We start from the raw sequence: 18,115 nt of genomic DNA, 5'->3' as shown, positions 1-18,115 counted from the left end.
TGACCCTGAACCATCCCTTAGTTATGCTGCTATAGACTTAGACTGCTGGGGGGTTCCCATGATGCACTGAGTGTTTCTTTCTCTTTTTGCTCTGTATGCACCACTCTGCATTTAATCATTAGTGATTGATCTCTGCTCCCCTCCACAGCATGACTTTGTCCTGGTTCTCTCCCTCAGCCCCAACCAGTCCCAGCAGAAGACTGCCCCTCCCTGAGCCTGGTTCTGCTGGAGGTTTCCTCCTGTTAAAAGGGAGTTTTTCCTTCCCACTGTCGCCAAGTGCTTGCTCACAGGGGGTCGTTTTGACCGTTGGGGTTTTTACGTAATTATTGTATGGCCTTGCCTTACAATATAAAGCGCCTTGGGGCAACTGTTTGTTGTGATTTGGCGCTATATAAATAAAATTGATTTGATTTGATTTAAACAAATGGAGATACTTTGTGGACTATTTAATACGGAGAAAAAAAAAACAATACAAAAAGAAAAAGAAAAGGTGTTCTTTAAAGGAGTGGAGACAGCGCAATCACCGGACTTTCTGTTAAGTCAGAACAGATGTTTTGATTCTATTTTCCGCTCCGTACGTACGTCAACATGTTGAATATCCCCGATTTGGAGCACACCAGATGTCCTTCCAAGCAGATCAGAATGCACTTAACACACCACACACGGCAGGAATATCTGATAAGATTATCTTTATCATCATCACGATTGTCGGGGCGTCCTTAAGATTGTCAGAAGGGGAAGATCGGGTCAACATCTTGATATGCCACACTTGTGAGGCGGGATGGATTATCTCGGCAAAGGAGAAATGCTCACTAACACAGACTTTTGTACAATATGAGAGAAATAGGTCTTTTGTGTATTTAGAAAATGTTTTAGATCTTTGAGTTCAGCTCGTGAAAAATGGGAGTAAAAACAAAAGTGTTGCATTTCTATTTTTGATCAGTGTAATTTGAAAATATGTACATCTCACCAGCTGAGGTGAAATCGACCCAGGAGAAGGTGATGCCGCCAATCACGCTTTCACTGAAGCGTAGTAAGAATGTGCCTCTCTGTTTCCTCTTCAGCAGCGACTTCTCTTTGCCCTTGCTCACAAAACCTATAATGAGGCTATGGTACAGATGAGAACCCTGATCAAATATGTGCATTTCAATGGGATTAAGAACATGAGACAAATATTAATGTTGTGCTCAGAATACACACCCATCCCTCCAAATATACTCTAGGTACGTTTTTACCAACAGCAAGATGGCATCAAACCAGACCCAGAAAGTGCAACGAGAGTTTTCCTGCAGCCAAAGTGATGGAAAAAGATCAATAACACACCTACACACTGTAAATTGAAAAAGGAAATAAAATCAGAAATTCACTTTTAAAAACTCAACATTCTCACCTTACTAAATTTTGACCAGGCAACACTCCAGTTGTCATAATCTTGCTGTTTTCCTTTTGAGATTGAAAAAAGGGAAAATTATGAATCCACCTTTAGAGTTCAAGTACAATTTTACCACATGTCACAAAATCATAATTATGTTTCATAACTGTGTATTCTTTTATGAAAGCATCACTTTAAATTGAAAGTTACTCAAAATGGTACAAATATGTTCTGTACTGTCCAAAGGTTTTAGGTACATTTTATTGTGGGGCCAGCTGAAGTATAAAACCAAAGCAGGATTTACCAAACAGTTTTTGTGCAATCATGTCAAGCTGATTCTGGTCCAGACCCCGTGTGGTGGTAGAGAGGAACTGCCAGCTCAACATCTCTCCAAACTGTGCCCAAGTAGCCACAGGAGAGTTTGCAAAGAACATTATGTCCTGAGGGGAGAAAACAAAACAAAACAAAGAAAACATGCAAGCAAAAAAGAAAGATTTTTAAATAAAGACAAAATATGCAGAACAGCAAAAATGCAAATTAAAGATGCTCCAATCATATTTCTGAAAATATGGTTCAAGTTTCTGAATTTCATCTGTCAAAACAATATGTCTGTAAGTATTATTTCAAACTTTGCTATACAGTGATGTTGCACAGCTCATATATGTAAGTAAGCAAGGTTGGATAGGATTACTTTGAAATGTAATTCAAAAGTAATCAGATTACAAGTAATCCAAATGTATGTACATACATACATGTAATCCACATGTATTCTTTCAAAGTAATCCTACCCAACCTTGTAAGTAAGTCCCTTCGGCTGCACCCTTGTTTTTTTTACTTGGGGTCACCACAGCAGATCCAAGGTGGATTTGCATGTTGATTTGGCACATTTTTACCAAACCAACAGCTCATATGTACATATGTACAATGAGAAAGAAAAAAAAAAAAAAAATATATATATATATATATATATATATACATACACGAGGTCTGTTAGAAAAGTATCCGACCTTTTTATTTTTTTTCAAAAACCATATGGATTTGAATCATGTGTGATTGCATCAGACAAGCTTGAACCTTCGTGCGCATGCGTGAGTTTTTTCACGCCTGTCGGTTGCGTCATTCGCCTGTGAGCAGGCTTTGTGTGAGCACTGGTCCAGCCCTCTCGTTGTTTTTTTATTGCGAAGAAATGTCTGAACGATTTGGAGCTTTGCTGCATCAATTTTTTCCAGAAACTGTGAGAGACCTCCAGGTGGACATCGTTCGGAAAATTAATATGGCTTTCAGGGACGATTTTATGGGGATTATACAGATTAAGGAGTGTTACTGCTGCTTTAAGGACGGCCCACAACTGCTGAGAGCGCGGCGCGCTCCCAGCGCCGATCAACATGCTCAGACCTGGCTGAAACAACCAGATCATTTCCAACGTGAAGGCTTTGTTGATCCGGGACCTCGTCTGACTTTCACAAAAAGGCAGAAGTCGTGGACATCAGCACTTTTTCGGCACATTCCACTGTTACAGGAGTTTTTCTTATGGAAAGAAAAGCGGAGGGACGCGCCACGGAGCCGTTCATTACGCGGCACAAAACCACCTCCATGTTGGTCTCACAGGACGGCTTTCAGGTGGATTTCAGATGGATTCCGGTTGCTTTTCAGTCGTGTGATTATCTAATTGTGATTGTGCATGAGCTGGACATGCCCCAACATGTCCCGGAAGGCTTCATCACGGCGTTGCTTTGCGCCATGCGGCTCCACCGCGACGCGCGGAATTCCGCTCCTCTTTCCATGACAAAAACTCCTGTAACAGTGGAATGTGCCGTTCATTTCTAAACTGGACACTGTCTTGATCTGGTATGTCATCTGACTAGCACAGGAATTGTGAAAAGAAGTGGACATCAGCACTTTTTCGGCACATTCCATTGTTACAGGAGTTTTTTTCATGGAAAGAAAAGCGGAGGGACGCGCCACGGAGCCGTTCATTACGCGGCACAAAACCACCTCCATGTTGGTCTCACAGGACGGCTTTCAGGTGGATTTCAGATGGATTCCGGTTGCTTTTCAGTCGTGTGATTATCTAATTGTGATTGTGCATGAGCTGGACATGCCCCAACATGTCCCGGAAGGCTTCATCACGGCGTTGCTTTGCGCCATGCGGCTCCACCACGACGCGCGTAACTCCTCCGCACGTCTGTCTTAATGTGCTGAAAAAGTGCTGATGTCCACGTCTTTTCACAATTCCTGTGCTAGTCAGACGACATACCGGATCAAGACAGCGTACAGTTTAGAAATGAACGGCACATTCCACTGTTACAGGAGTTTTTGTCATGGAAAGAGGAGCGGAATTCCGCGCGTCGCGGTGGAGCCGCATGGCGCAAAGCAACGCCGTGATGAAGCCTTCCGGGACATGTTGGGCATGTCCAGCTCATGCACAATCACAATCGGATAATCACACGACTGAAAAGCAATTGTGGGCCGTCCTTAAAGCGGCAGTAACACTCCTTAATCTGCATAATCCCCATAAAATCATCCCTGAAAGCCATATTAATTTTCCAAACGGTGTCCACCTGGAGGTCTCTCACAGTTTCTGGAAAAAAATTGATGCAGCAAAGCTCCAAATCATTCAGACATTTATTCGCAATAAAAAAACGATGAGAGGGTGGACCAGTGCTCACACAAAGCCTGCTCACAGGCGAATGACGCAACCGACAGGCGTGAAAAAACTCACGCATGCACACGAAGGTTCAAGCTTGTCTGATGCAATCACACGTGATTCAAATCCATATGGTTTTAGAAAAAAATAAAAAGGTCGGATACTTTTCTAACAGACCTCGTATATATATATATATATATATATATATATATATATATATATATATATATATATATATATATATATATATATATATATATGTAGGAACCATTCCTACAGTGAAACATGGTGGTGGCAGCATCATGCTGTGGGGATGTTTTTCAGCAGGAGGAACTGGGAGACTAGTCAGGGTTGAGGAAAAGAAGAATGCAGCAAAGTACTGAGACATCCTGGATGAAAACCTGCTCCAAAGCGCTCTTGATCTTAGATTGGGGTGACGGTTCATCTTGCAGCAGGACAATGATCCTAAACATATAGCCAAGATATCAAAGGAGTGGCTTCAGGACAACTCTGTAAATGTCCTTGAGTGACCCAGCCAGAGCCCAGACCTGAATCTGACTGAACATCTCTGGAGAGATCCGAAAATGGCTGTGCACTGACGCTCCCCATCCAACCTGATGAGGTGCTTGAGAGGTGCTGCAAAGAGGAATGGGCAAAACTGCACAAAGATAGGTGCACCAAGCTTGTGGCATCATATTCAAGAAGACTTGAGGCTGCCAAAGGTGCATCAACAAAGTATTGAGCAAAGTGTGAATACTTATGTACGTGTGATTTCTTAGCTTTTACGTTTAAGAAATTTTCAAGAAAATAAAAATAAAAATAAAAAACGTTTTTCATGTTGTCATTATGGGTATTGTAAGTGTAATTTTGAGAGAAAAAAAAAATCAATTTACTCCATTTTGGAAAGATGTGGAAAAAGTTACTTTATGGACTTTATGGACGCACCGTAGCAAACAACAGTGACGCTTTGTGATAATGGTGACCAAAATGCTGTTGCAGTAGTGACAGGTTTACAACATCTATTTATGAGGCAGTCAGGAGACAGGAAAAAAAAGGATTAAAACCTTTGACCCAAAGCTTTGCTACCAACAAAGCAGAGTTATTTCAAAATCCTGTCACCGAAACATTTATGGACAACTACGGAGGTACAGGAATTGAAACCATGAAACACTGTTTGTAGTCCAGCAGAGAGGTGAGATTATGTTGTAGAAATTATTCTGTCTGTGTTGGACTGCAGTGTCATATTTTTACAATCTTCACTTATTCTCATCTTCTGATAGGGGTACTCCTAACAATGTGATAAAAGTTTGACTTCTTTTTTAATTCACACCATTTAATACACAAGTTTATATATGATTTTTGTTTCATGAAAAATCTGAATCAAAATATTTCAAAATAAAATGAATGGACACTGCCATTTACTGGACTAGACATGAAGGTGCACACACTTTAAAAAAAAAAAGAAAAAAAAAATCACCACCAGCCGACACTGCTGAGATACTCATTTGCAGCCTAAACAGTAGAAGTAAATTGTTTTTGTTAGCCAGCTGTGTCCCAACCATAGACTGTATATATATACACACTGGACAAAGCCTGTGTGTGGTGAAGCTCATATCTGGGTGTCGCAATGTTGACAGCAGCAGCAAGACTGATTCATGATGAACTCATCAATGCATAAAGAGGTGGGTGTGTCAATGTGTGACGAAAGGAGCTTGAACACGCTCCTCCTGAAAACCTAAGCTAACAGGCTAACCTTGAACATCACTTTGAGCAGATAGGATGAGTTCATTAGTGAAATCACCTGCTGGAGTCAGTGGCTGCAAAGAAAACCTGCACCCTCTTGACCCTTTCTTGAATACTTTGGACACCACTGCACTAGACCATCACGTTCCCTGTGGTCTGACTCTTTTAATTTATGTCACTGTTGTAACTGGTTCCTTTCACCTGCACATCAACAGGTTTATGTTTTGTTTTTTGTTTTTTAAACTGTGTACAACAACCTACAGTGCCATAAAACAATCAGAATTCTCTGAGACCTTTCAGAGCTGATAAGGATCCATCATAAAAAAACACCTGAAGGTTGGTTCAGGCATTTTTTATGATGGACCTTGCAGGTTGGTTCAGGACATCCTGCTTAGTGTTGCAACACAGTAATTGTAACTGATAGTTTTGTCTTACCTTGGTGTCCTGGCTGAGCATGTTGAACCAGAGTACAGAGGCCCAGGCACTCTGCTGCTGGCTGGAGTTGGAGATAATGACCACAGGGAGAGAAGATGCCTACAGCATGTGTCAGACATACAAAGTTTATTTTACTTCATTGAATTAAAAAAAGAGGCTCTGAACTAATGCTATGTAAATGGTTTAAGGTCATCAGGTGCCTCAATTTTTTTTAAGTGGATTTATTTATCAGGTTTTAAAAAGGTACCACATCAACTTGCAGTTGTAGGTTATATGTTTTCAAACTTAATACGGCAGTGCAGTCTTGTTTGACCACTGTGTGCTATCATGGGATGTGACCACATCCGGGGACAGCCTGCATAAACACAGCATCAGTTTTAACAGAGAAATGGTGTACTGTTTTGTTTTTGGCTGCAATCACCGAAGCAGACGTGAAAAGTGCAGTTTTTTGGGGTTCCCAGTGGAGAAGGGAAGGTAAGGCAAATGGGAGAGGTAGTTTTAGCCGAAACACCTTGATAGAGTAGCTGCGGTCCCTCACCTGCACAACTGCTTCGATATGTTTGAGCTCCGGGTCATCAACAAACTGCAAAACATGTCCGCTTTCCACCACATCGTTACTTTTTCTTTGCATTTTCACGTTGTTTGCCGTGTAATTTGCCCAAAAACTCAGGAAGTGACATGTTTCTGATGGGGACATATGAGGGCTGTCCCTGGAAGTAGGATTATTGCATCATTCGAGTCATATTTTAACCCTTTAGCGCCCACCCTCAAATGAGACAGTGTTTCCCAATTTCTCTGACTGCACATATTCCATTTTGTCAAAGTGTTTCAAGTGACTTAAAATGTCTACTTCATTTCCATACCAAGTTATTCAAGAACGATAGTTACAGCATAGTCTTATGTTGGTTTTTAATCACTATATCAGTGCACCAACATTTTAGATAAACCAAGATGAATGCCTTTTTATACACCACCGAAGGTTCTGTAGTAGTAATAGCAGACTGTGATTTAATGCCATAGCAGCTATGGCTTTTTCATTGCAACAAAGGCTGTAAATGCATACAAAGAAATGATGAAAACAAACAAAACAAAACTGAACAGGGGATGAGGTCCGTGTTTTTACTGTCAACACCTCGCTCTGATATTTTCCTGTACAGACCTCGCTGTTGTGTGGGCCGCTGAAGAGGAGGTACTGCTGGCCCACCACCACCAGAGGGCGCCCTGCCTGGAGTGCGGGCTCCAGGCACCAGAGGGCGCCGCCGCCTCACGTGAGCAGCTACGGTGACAGCTGTCACCCATCACCTGAGACAGCTGACGGCAATCATCTGTGGGGTATATCAGCAGGACGGCACCTCCACCTCATTGCCGAGATATCGTTTCTACCTACGAGGTAACGTATCAAAGCTGACGGAGTGTATCCTTTTGGATTAGTGTATAGCTTGTGGATTACTGTTCCAACAAGAGGTGGAGGTAACTTCCCTGCTGTTCGGAGTCTTGGGTGCAAACGCGCCCCCATCTAACTGTTCTTTGTTCCTCGCCAGCAGTACCAGGTCCGACACGCGGAGGCAGTGGCCACCTGGGAGTTCGGGACTTGGCGGCTCCAGTATTTCCGGGGTCCTGTGGCGGAGGGAGCCGTGTGGTTCGGGTCTTACCTTGGAGAGGCGTCTCCTATCTTCGAGCCTGCCCACACGACACTTTTGTGAATTGACTGTTGTCCATTTCGTGATTGGTTGTATTCGTTGTGCACGTTCACAACAGTAAAGCCTTGTTATTTGACTTTCTCCATTGTCCGTTCATTGCGCCCCCTGTTGTGGGTCCGTGTACTGACACTTTACCAACAGGATATCTCGGCCACGCCATGGATCCCGAGGGGCGTCAACCGGCTGTTGAACGGCCAATGGAAGAACAGGACGCGCAGGCGTCCGCGGGAGGGGTAATCGGTGAGTTGCAGCGGATCCTCACCGCTTTCACGACTCGGTTGGATTTCATGACCGAGCAGAACGTCCTCCTGAACCGCAGGGTGGAGGCTCTCGCCGCGCAGGTGGAAGAGCGCCCTCCGGGCGCCGCTGCGGCTCTCCCTCCCGTAGATCCTGTGCGTAACGTTGACGTTCCACTGGTTGTTCAACGACCTCTCCCTCCTTCCCCGGAAGCATACATAAGCCCTCCTGAGCCGTACGGAGGCTGTGTGGAGACGTGCGCGGATTTTCTGATGCAGTGTTCGCTCGTCTTCGCACAGCGTCCCGTTATGTACGCGACCGATGCTAGTAAAGTAGCTTATGTCATAAACCTGCTTCGCAGTGAGGCACGCGCTTGGGCTACAGCGCTCTGGGAGCAGAATTCACGGCTCCTTCTGACATACGATGGGTTTGTGAGGGGGCTCAGAACCGTGTTCGATCACCCTAATAGGGGCGAGACCGCTTCAACCGTGCTACTGTCAATGAGACAGGGGCGCCGGAGCGCAGCTGTTTATGCAGTCGACTTCCGCATGGCGGCTGCGAGATCCGGCTGGAATAACGCTGCCCTCCGCGCTGCCTTTGTAAACGGACTGTCTTTGGTTCTCAAGGAGCACCTGGTGGCTAAGGACGAACCGCGGGATTTAGACGGGCTTATCGATCTTGTCATACGGTTGGACAACCGGTTAGAAGAACGTCGGCGGGAACGAGACGAAGGGCGTGGCCGGGCACGCGCCGTCCCTCTCCCTTCCGGTTCCGACCGCGCTCCGCCTTCCCCACGCTCCACGGCCCCTGCGCTCCGTGGGGTCACAGCTCCTCCTACTGACGAAGCTATGGACACGAGTAGGGCAACATTTAGGGCACCAGCTGCACAGAGGAGACGGGCCCATGGAGCTTGTTTTGTTTGTGGTGCACTAGAGCACCATGTGAGAGACTGCCCCGAGCGGTTACAACACCAACGCCCGCCCCTAGAGACTGGGCTAGGGGTGGGCCGAGACATTCACGTGGGACACACCCACATTGCTACACGACTCCCAGTCACGATCCTGTATGAGGATTTAACCCTGAAGGCCCCAGCACTGGTGGACACGGGCTCTGAGGGGAATCTGTTGGACTGCAGATGGGCCAGGGAGATAGGGCTCCCTCTGGTGGCGCTTACCTCGCCTGTGCAGGTTCGAGCGCTAGATGGCTCCCTGCTCCCTCCGATCACACATAAGACACCACCTGTAACGCTGGTGGTGTCAGGAAACCACCGGGAGGTGATCGAGTTTTTTGTGAAACCCGTGTGGTTTTAGGCTTTCCCTGGATGTTGAAGCACAATCCCCGGATTGATTGGCCGTCCGGGGTAGTGGTTCAGTGGAGCGAGACCTGCCATCGGGTGTGTCTAGGTTCCTCGGTTCCTCCCGGCTCCCAAGCTAAGGAGGAGGTCAGAGTCCCGCCCAATCTGGGGACGGTGCCGGTGGAGTACCACGACCTTGTCGACGTGTTCAGCAAGGATCTGGCGCTCACACTCCCCCCCCACCGTCCGTACGATTGTGCCATCGATTTGGTTCCAGGCAGTGGGTTCCCGTCCAGTAGACTGTACAACCTCTCACAGCCTGAGCGCGAATCAATGGAGACCTACATCCGGGACTCGTTAGCTGCCGGGTTGATCCGAAATTCCACCTCCCCGATGGGCGCAGGTTTCTTTTTCGTGGGTAAAAAAGATGGCGGACTTCGTCCATGCATCGATTATAGGGGGCTGAACGAAATCACGGTTCGCAACCGATACCCGTTACCCCTTTTGGATTCGGTGTTCACGCCCCTGCATGGAGCCAAGATTTTTACCAAGCTTGATCTTAGAAACGCGTATCATCTGGTTCGGATCCGGAAGGGAGACGAGTGGAAGACGGCATTCAACACCCCCTTAGGTCACTTTGAGTACCTGGTCATGCCGTTCGGCCTCACAAACGCCCCCGCGACGTTCCAAGCCTTGGTTAACGACGTATTGCGGGACTTCCTGCACCGGTTCGTCTTCGTATATCTAGACGATATACTCATCTTTTCTCCGGATCCTGAGACTCATGTCCGGCATGTACGTCAGGTCCTGCAGCGGTTATTGGAGAACCGGCTGTTTGTTAAGGGTGAGAAGTGTGAGTTTCACCGCACCTCTTTGTCCTTCCTGGGGTTCATCATCTCCCCCAACTCCGTCGCACCTGATCCGGCAAAGGTTGCTGCGGTGAGAGACTGGCCCCAACCCACAAGCCGTAGGAAGCTGCAACAGTTCCTCGGCTTTGCGAATTTCTACAGGAGGTTCATTAAAGGCTACAGTCAGGTTGTTAGCCCCCTGACAGCCCTGACCTCACCAAAAGTCCCCTTCACCTGGTCGGATCGTTGCGAGGCCGCGTTCAAGGAGTTGAAACGGCGCTTCTCGTCTGCACCCGTTCTGGTGCAGCCCGATCCTAATCGCCAGTTAGTGGTTGAAGTGGACGCCTCGGACTCAGGGATAGGAGCTGTGCTGTCCCAGAGTGGGAAGACCGATAAGGTCCTTCATCCGTGTGCCTATTTTTCCCGCAGGTTGACCCCGGCTGAACGGAACTATGACGTCGGCAACCGAGAACTCCTTGCGGTGAAAGAGGCTCTTGAAGAGTGGAGACACCTGTTGGAGGGGACGTCCGTGCCATTCACGGTTTTCACTGACCACCGGAACCTGGAGTATATCAGGACCGCCAAGCGGCTGAATCCCAGGCAAGCCCGCTGGTCACTGTTCTTCGGCCGTTTTGACTTCCGCATCACCTACCGGCCCGGGACCAAGAACCAGAAATCGGATGCCTTGTCCCGGGTACACGAAGACGAGGTCAAAGCGGAGTTGTCGGATCCACCGGAACCTATCATCCCGGAGTCCACTATCGTGGCCACCCTCACCTGGGACGTAGAGAGAATCGTCCGGGAGGCCCTGGCACGAAGCCCGGACCCCGGGACTGGACCAAAGAACAGACTTTACGTTCCACCAGAGGCAAGAGCTGCAGTCCTGGACTTCTGTCACGGCTCTAAGCTCTCCTGTCATCCAGGGGTGCGAAGAACCGTGGCAGTTGTCCGGCAGCGCTTCTGGTGGGCGTCCCTGGAGGCCGACGTCCGGGACTATATCCAGGCCTGTACCACCTGCGCCAGGGGCAAGGCCGACCATCGCAAGGCTCCGGGACTGCTACAGCCGCTGCCCGTGCCTCATCGCCCCTGGTCCCACATCGGCCTGGATTTTGTCACGGGCCTCCCGCCGTCCCAGGGAAACACCGTGATCCTCACGATAGTGGACCGATTCTCCAAGGCGGCCCACTTCGTGGCCCTCCCGAAGCTCCCAACGGCCCAGGAGACAGCGGACCTCCTGGTCCACCATGTCGTCCGCCTGCATGGGATACCATCAGACATCGTCTCCGATCGCGGTCCCCAGTTCTCCTCGCATGTCTGGAGGAGCTTTTGTCGGGAACTGGGGGCCACGGTCAGTCTCTCGTCCGGGTATCACCCCCAGACCAACGGGCAAGCAGAGCGGGCCAATCAAGAAATGGAGCAAACACTGCGTTGTGTGACAGCCGCGCACCCGGCGGCCTGGAGTACTCATCTGGCCTGGATCGAGTACGCCCACAACAGTCAAGTGTCATCAGCCACCGGCCTCTCCCCCTTTGAGGTGTGTTTGGGGTATCAGCCCCCATTGTTCCCGGTGGTTGAGGGAGAGGTCGGTGTGCCCTCGGTCCAGGCCCACCTGCGGAAGTGCCGTCGGGTGAGGCGTGCCGCCCGTTCTGCTTTGTTGAAGGCCCGGATGAGGGCGAAGACCCATGCAGACCGGCGGCGGACCCCGGCCCCTACGTATCGCCCCGGGCAGGAAGTGTGGTTGTCCACGAAGGACATCCCGCTAAAGGTGGCCTCCCCAAAACTGCAGGACAGATACATAGGACCGTTTAAAATTCTCAAGGTCATCAATCCCGCCGCAGTGAGGCTTCGGCTTCCAGCCTCACTGCGGATCCACCCAGTATTTCATGTGTCAAAGCTCAAGCCCCATCACACCTCGCCCCTCTGTACACCCGGTCCGGCACCACCTCCTGCCCGGATCATCGATGGCGAGCCGGCTTGGACAGTGCGCCGGTTGTTGGACGTCCGACGGATGGGCCGGGGCTTTCAATATCTGGTGGACTGGGAGGGGTACGGTCCCGAAGAACGCTCCTGGGTGAAGAAGAGCTTCATCCTGGACCCGGCCCTCCTGGCCGACTTCTACCGTCGCCACCCGGACAAGCCCGGTCGGGCGCCAGGAGGCGCCCGTTGAGGGGGGGGTCCTGTTGTGTGGGCCGCTGAAGAGGAGGTACTGCTGGCCCACCACCACCAGAGGGCGCCCTGCCTGGAGTGCGGGCTCCAGGCACCAGAGGGCGCCGCCGCCTCACGTGAGCAGCTACGGTGACAGCTGTCACCCATCACCTGAGACAGCTGACGGCAATCATCTGTGGGGTATATCAGCAGGACGGCACCTCCACCTCATTGCCGAGATATCGTTTCTACCTACGAGGTAACGTATCAAAGCTGACGGAGTGTATCCTTTTGGATTAGTGTATAGCTTGTGGATTACTGTTCCAACGAGAGGTGGAGGTAACTTCCCTGCTGTTCGGAGTCTTGGGTGCAAACGCGCCCCCATCTAACTGTTCTTTGTTCCTCGCCAGCAGTACCAGGTCCGACACGCGGAGGCAGTGGCCACCTGGGAGTTCGGGACTTGGCGGCTCCAGTATTTCCGGGGTCCTGTGGCGGAGGAAGCCGTGTGGTTCGGGTCTTACCTTGGAGAGGCGTCTCCTATCTTCGAGCCTGCCCACACGACACTTTTGTGAATTGACTGTTGTCCATTTCGTGATTGGTTGTATTCGTTGTGCACGTTCACAACAGTAAAGCCTTGTTATTTGACTTTCTCCATTGTCCGTTCATTGCGCCCCCTGTTGTGGGTCCGTGTACTGACACTTTCCCAACACTTGCGCTCGGTTAATAATCCTTTAATATCTACAGTTTTGCTAAGGTGTACACAAACTTGTATCCACAACTTTAGGGCAATTATTTGTATCAAATACTAATGAGAACATACAAAAGGTCAAGAAACAAAAACAACACCCACCTGCAACTGAACTGATAAACCTTTCAGCTCAAACACAGTATTAAAGTAGATGATGTGCAGTTCCTCTGTAACACTGAGAGAAATCTGGTAACACAACAAGTAAACACAAGCATCATTATCCTTCTGTAAACATTCTTCTTTAATGATAAATTACGGAGTTTAAGTGTGAGAGATGAAGGCACTGTCAACTCACGTCACTGATTCCTTTGCCACCACCTCCAGACTTCCGCTCCTTCAGTGTCTACAGTCAGAACAAATAACAGTCCAAAACTGCGTGTGATGACGGAGTTATTATTAGAATTGTTCTTTTTCTTTAAGTTATTTGATGCTAGCTGTTGAAAACTGCTTTGGGTCCTTTACTCTGTATGTATTTTTGTGTACTATGAACTGGAGCAGGGTTACATGTATTAAAATGTGGAAACTGTGGCAGAAGCCACCAACCAGAATTCACTCAGGTGTCAAAGGGTTGAGCCAATTTCCGATCATATCAACTACAGATGACTGAAGAAACAATATCAAATTGCAGATGGCCCTTAAAATTTTCTAAGTTTTAACTTTGGGTAAAGATATTAAAGCAACAGACCTTCTAATCAGCGTGCCGCTGTAATCCAATCCCATTTCCCCAAATACAGTACAGGCCAAAAGTTTGGACACACCTTCTCATTCAATGCGTTTTCTTTATTTTCATGACTATTTAGTACATTGTCGATTCTCACTGAAGGCATCAAAACTATGAATGAAAGGACAGTGATGAAGTGCTGCGGCAGATGACCTGGCCTCCACAGTCACCGGACCTGAACCCAATTGAGTAGGTCTGGGGTGAGTTGGACCGCAGAGTGAAGGCAAAGGGGCCAACAAGTGCTAAACACCTCTGGGAACTCCTTCAAGACTGTTGGAAAACCATTTCAGGTGACTACCTCTTGAAGCTCATCGAGAGAATGCCAAGAGTGTGCAAAGCAGTAATCAGAGCAAAGAGTGGCTATTTTGAAGAAACTAGAATATAAAACATGTTTTCAGTTATTTCACCTTTTTTTGTTAAGTACATAACTCCACATTTGTTCATTCATAGTTTTGATGCCTTCAGTGAGAATCTACAATGTACTAAATAGTCATGAAAATAAAGAAAATGCATTGAATGAGAAGGTGTGTCCAAACTTTTGGCCTGTACTGTATAGTGCATGCCTTAAGGGTGATTCTTAGACTACGGGCACTTATTATGTCCTTTGATCATACTGTATGAAAAACAGAAAAAAGGGGAAATTTCACACTTTTATAGTTATCTTTACAATGAAAGTGTGTTAAGAAATTTGTTCTAGTAGTCTATGATGACTTTTTCACCTTTTTTCAGCATCATTATATGCAAATATTGCCGTTTTGTGCTTGTCCCACACCCAGACTTTTGATCTTCAATGATAAAAATGAATGGTAAGGAAACATTTTTTTCTAATGTTTTAAAATATCTCTAAATAAAATATCAGTAAAATAATCAAAACATAATTGGGGTATTCAATGTCATACAACTGTTGTGATTTTTTTTAAACAAAATGTAGTTGTCCCACACTATTGCCGTAATTTCCACCACAACACTGTAATGTCCATTTAAACAGTTTGTATGAAAGATTGTTTGGGTAGTTTCTATGGAGATAAACAGTAACATCAGAGCACATGTATATAGCGCCAAATCACAACAAACAGTTGCCCCAAGGCGCTTTATATTGTAAGGCAATGGTGTGGTGGAAATTACATTTACAAGGCCAATAGTGCCCGTAGTTAAAGAATCACCCTTAAATATTAATTCTAAACATGTCAAGTGATAAAATAGCCAACATAGCTAAGAGTAGATATAGACTGATGCTAGATTTGATTTATTTGTATAAAAAATTATGTTTTACACCACTCCACCATGAAGCTGTGACTGGTGGTGCAACAAAAGTTGCACTACACACTCTTTCCCTGGCTTCCCTCACAAGTGTTCTTGCAAACTCACAAGATTTTTCAGAACATCCTTCACATAGTTCAAGAAAACATTCAGTGATTTAAAAATGTTCACGTGTCCACTCCTCGAATTGTGTGAAGATTTTTTTGGTTCTTACCGAGAACAAAAAAAAAAAAAAAAAAACTTAGATGAAAACAGTTAATTTCTTATTTTAAGTGTTCAACATGGTTATTTCTAGATTTAGCAATCTTAATATAAGAATCTTGTGGAGTGAAATTATCTTGCTGTACGGATAAATAATTTCACTTGTTTTAAGTACCTTTTCCCCTCAGATTTAGGGTTTTTAATTTGTTTTAAGACACTCCTTTTTTCCACTGATGATTTGTATTAAAAATAATCATATTTAGTTTGTACAATTACTTATGAGCTCTAAAAATGAAGGACTGCGTACACAAATGGTGCTAATTCCTAAATCGTTAACGTGGTATTTTTATTAAATTCTTTGATTTAAAGCTGTAAGTTGACAAAACAGCTTAACTGGTTAATTTTAACTCCGTTGTGGTGTACAAGAGACAAAATTACAAAGAACTGTGTCACTGTCCAACTAATTATGGACGTGACAGTTTCTGTACAACCTGCTCAACTTCTTACTGTGGGAGTGCACTAAGAGATGCACCAAAAAAAATTTATCATATCAGCTGTTTGTGATCTCACACAATGAGAGATAAATGATATAAAACTACAAACAACTGCTCAACTCAGATTTCCACCCATACATTTGTTAATAAATAACTTAGAAATACATCTTATACAATATTATTGATTTCAAACGCTCTAAACCCACGTTAATACACTGTTGCATTTTTGCTGCGGGTTATGTGAGGTTCAGAGCGATGACGGTCAGCAAGTTTGCACTGGGTCAATATGTTCTTGATATTTGCACAGTAATTTACTGTACTCTTGTTGAGATATTTGTCTGTGCCAAAAGTATATCTTGTAAAAGCTAGCGTCTTTCATCATCGTTATCATGTGAAAAGACATAACAGCAGCCAGTGGTTTCACTGACACAAGGCCCTGCTTTTACGTCTTTTCAAATTTGACCCAGTTAGCCACATGGCCTAAACATGACATGGCATTTTTGATCACGTAAGCACACACATGGGAGGACCACTTCTTTCTCAATGATGTCAATGGACGCCTATAAAAACCTTAATGTAAACTGTGTTTGGGGTCTCTTTCCTGAACAAGCTCCTGCGTGACCTCGGGATGGTGAGAACACCAGATTTGATATGATTAACTTCACATGAAAATAAATAAATTGTCCTTTTTGTAACAAAGTCTCTTTGACTCAGAACAGACCCAAACAACCGGAACCCGGTGGTCTGATCCTGTTCCCTGACTTTTGGAACATCAAGGACGGAGGATGATATTTTTTTCCAAATAACTGAGGCCTCACAATTCAAGGGTGAGCAGAAAACTATTTGTACTAAAATACAGAATTTCTGCACATTGAGTATTTCCAAATTTGTGTCGTTTGGGAAAGAAATAAATCGAATACTGTCCAGTAAATTAGTCAATTTGATTTTTAATTTAAATAATCAATTTTCATGTGATGTTAATGACTGCACAAGCTGTCTGTCTTGTGATTTTTGCGAAGCCAATTGCCAACACCTCCCCGTGTCCCTTCACACATAACAGGATTGAAGCCGACTAGCGCACGCAGGAGGAACTGCATGCCATTCGTGAAAAATCGAAGCTGCCTCCAACGCCTCGTATACCTGTCGCTACAATTATTCGCGCATACCAACGGCTGAAAGACAGAGAGTGCCCTGTGAGAGCCCATTCAATCCGTCTCGCGGCAGGTGTCGGCCAAATTCCAGGTGACACACACAAACACCCAGCATCACTCACTTGACACTTAGAAAATGTGTGGCAATTGGCACTGTCAGCACGAAACATTGAGCAGACGATCACTTGCGAGCTGGATGTGAAATCTGTATAAGTGTCCCCACGAGTGTGGCATTGCAAAAAGCCACACACGTGGCCCGCTTGTGTATCGCATGTGTGCTCGTGTTGCGCCTCCCACCTGAAACACATGTGGTGTGTTTCGCGCCCCCACACTTGCATAAAATGCTGATATGTATGCACAGACATGATCACATGGGGCCGGACAGCCACGTCTGAGCACACACAGCACAGCGAGCTGCCTCCCAGCTGTTGACCAGAGACTCACTGACAGCTACAAATGACAGCACAGTGCACACGACATGTCACATTAAAAACACAGAGACCACAGCCAGGACAGGTATAAAAATAAGTACTACAGCACAATTACATAACAAATAACAAAAAAAAAAAGCTCACATAACACAGAAGAGAGTAACACATTGGTGTGTGCACTGAACTGACAGGTGGCATATCTGCCGACAGCAGCAGCAGCTGTTGAGATCTCTAGTTCTGGACGTCACGGCTGGGGAACACATACCATGGTTGGATGGACATGACTTAACAACTGTCCACTGTGACCCGCGTGTGTCTGCTTGCTGTCCTCACGTGGACATACATAAAAAACACATATATCGCTGTTGCAAATGGTTGCAGCAAGAGAGCGCACGGCGCACACATTGACAGGCTGCCCCAGGTGAAACAGACCGTCAGATCATAACACGCAGCTGAGATAGCTTTTTATATCCTTTTCCTAAAACATGATGTGGAACAATCTGTTTTCAGGTCATTTGAGAGTTGTTTAGAGGCTCCCATGTTGCCACTCATTAGAAGAGGTGCAAAGAGGAGAAACATTTGCAAATGGCCACCTTAAATACCCTTTCTCATGATTGGCTTCACCTCTGTAAGGAGGTCAAGGGTCAATGAGCTCACCAAACCAATTTTGTGTTCCAATAATTAGTGC

At 46.2% G+C, this 18,115-nt stretch overlaps 1 protein-coding gene across 1 annotated transcript in view; it reads right to left on the bottom strand.

Annotated features, from left to right (window-relative positions):
- Positions 1 to 18,115, bottom strand: part of stat2 (signal transducer and activator of transcription 2) — a 73,399-nt gene that overhangs the window by 34,111 nt on the left and 21,173 nt on the right. Inside the window, exons 14-20 of the mRNA XM_034166688.1 lie at positions 13,465 to 13,512; positions 13,272 to 13,355; positions 6,198 to 6,296; positions 1,677 to 1,812; positions 1,391 to 1,443; positions 1,201 to 1,286; positions 971 to 1,107 (exon numbers count right to left, since the gene is read on the bottom strand). Coding sequence (XP_034022579.1) covers positions 971 to 1,107; positions 1,201 to 1,286; positions 1,391 to 1,443; positions 1,677 to 1,812; positions 6,198 to 6,296; positions 13,272 to 13,355; positions 13,465 to 13,512 — 643 coding nt within the window. The remainder of the gene's footprint in view (positions 1 to 970; positions 1,108 to 1,200; positions 1,287 to 1,390; positions 1,444 to 1,676; positions 1,813 to 6,197; positions 6,297 to 13,271; positions 13,356 to 13,464; positions 13,513 to 18,115) is intronic.

The sequence above is a fragment of the Thalassophryne amazonica genome, chromosome 3 (genome assembly GCF_902500255.1).
Source record: "Thalassophryne amazonica chromosome 3, fThaAma1.1, whole genome shotgun sequence".
Lineage (NCBI taxonomy): Eukaryota > Metazoa > Chordata > Actinopteri > Batrachoidiformes > Batrachoididae > Thalassophryne > Thalassophryne amazonica.
The sequence above is the reverse complement of the archived record's forward strand: the minus strand, read 5'-3'. Positions and strand labels throughout refer to the sequence as shown.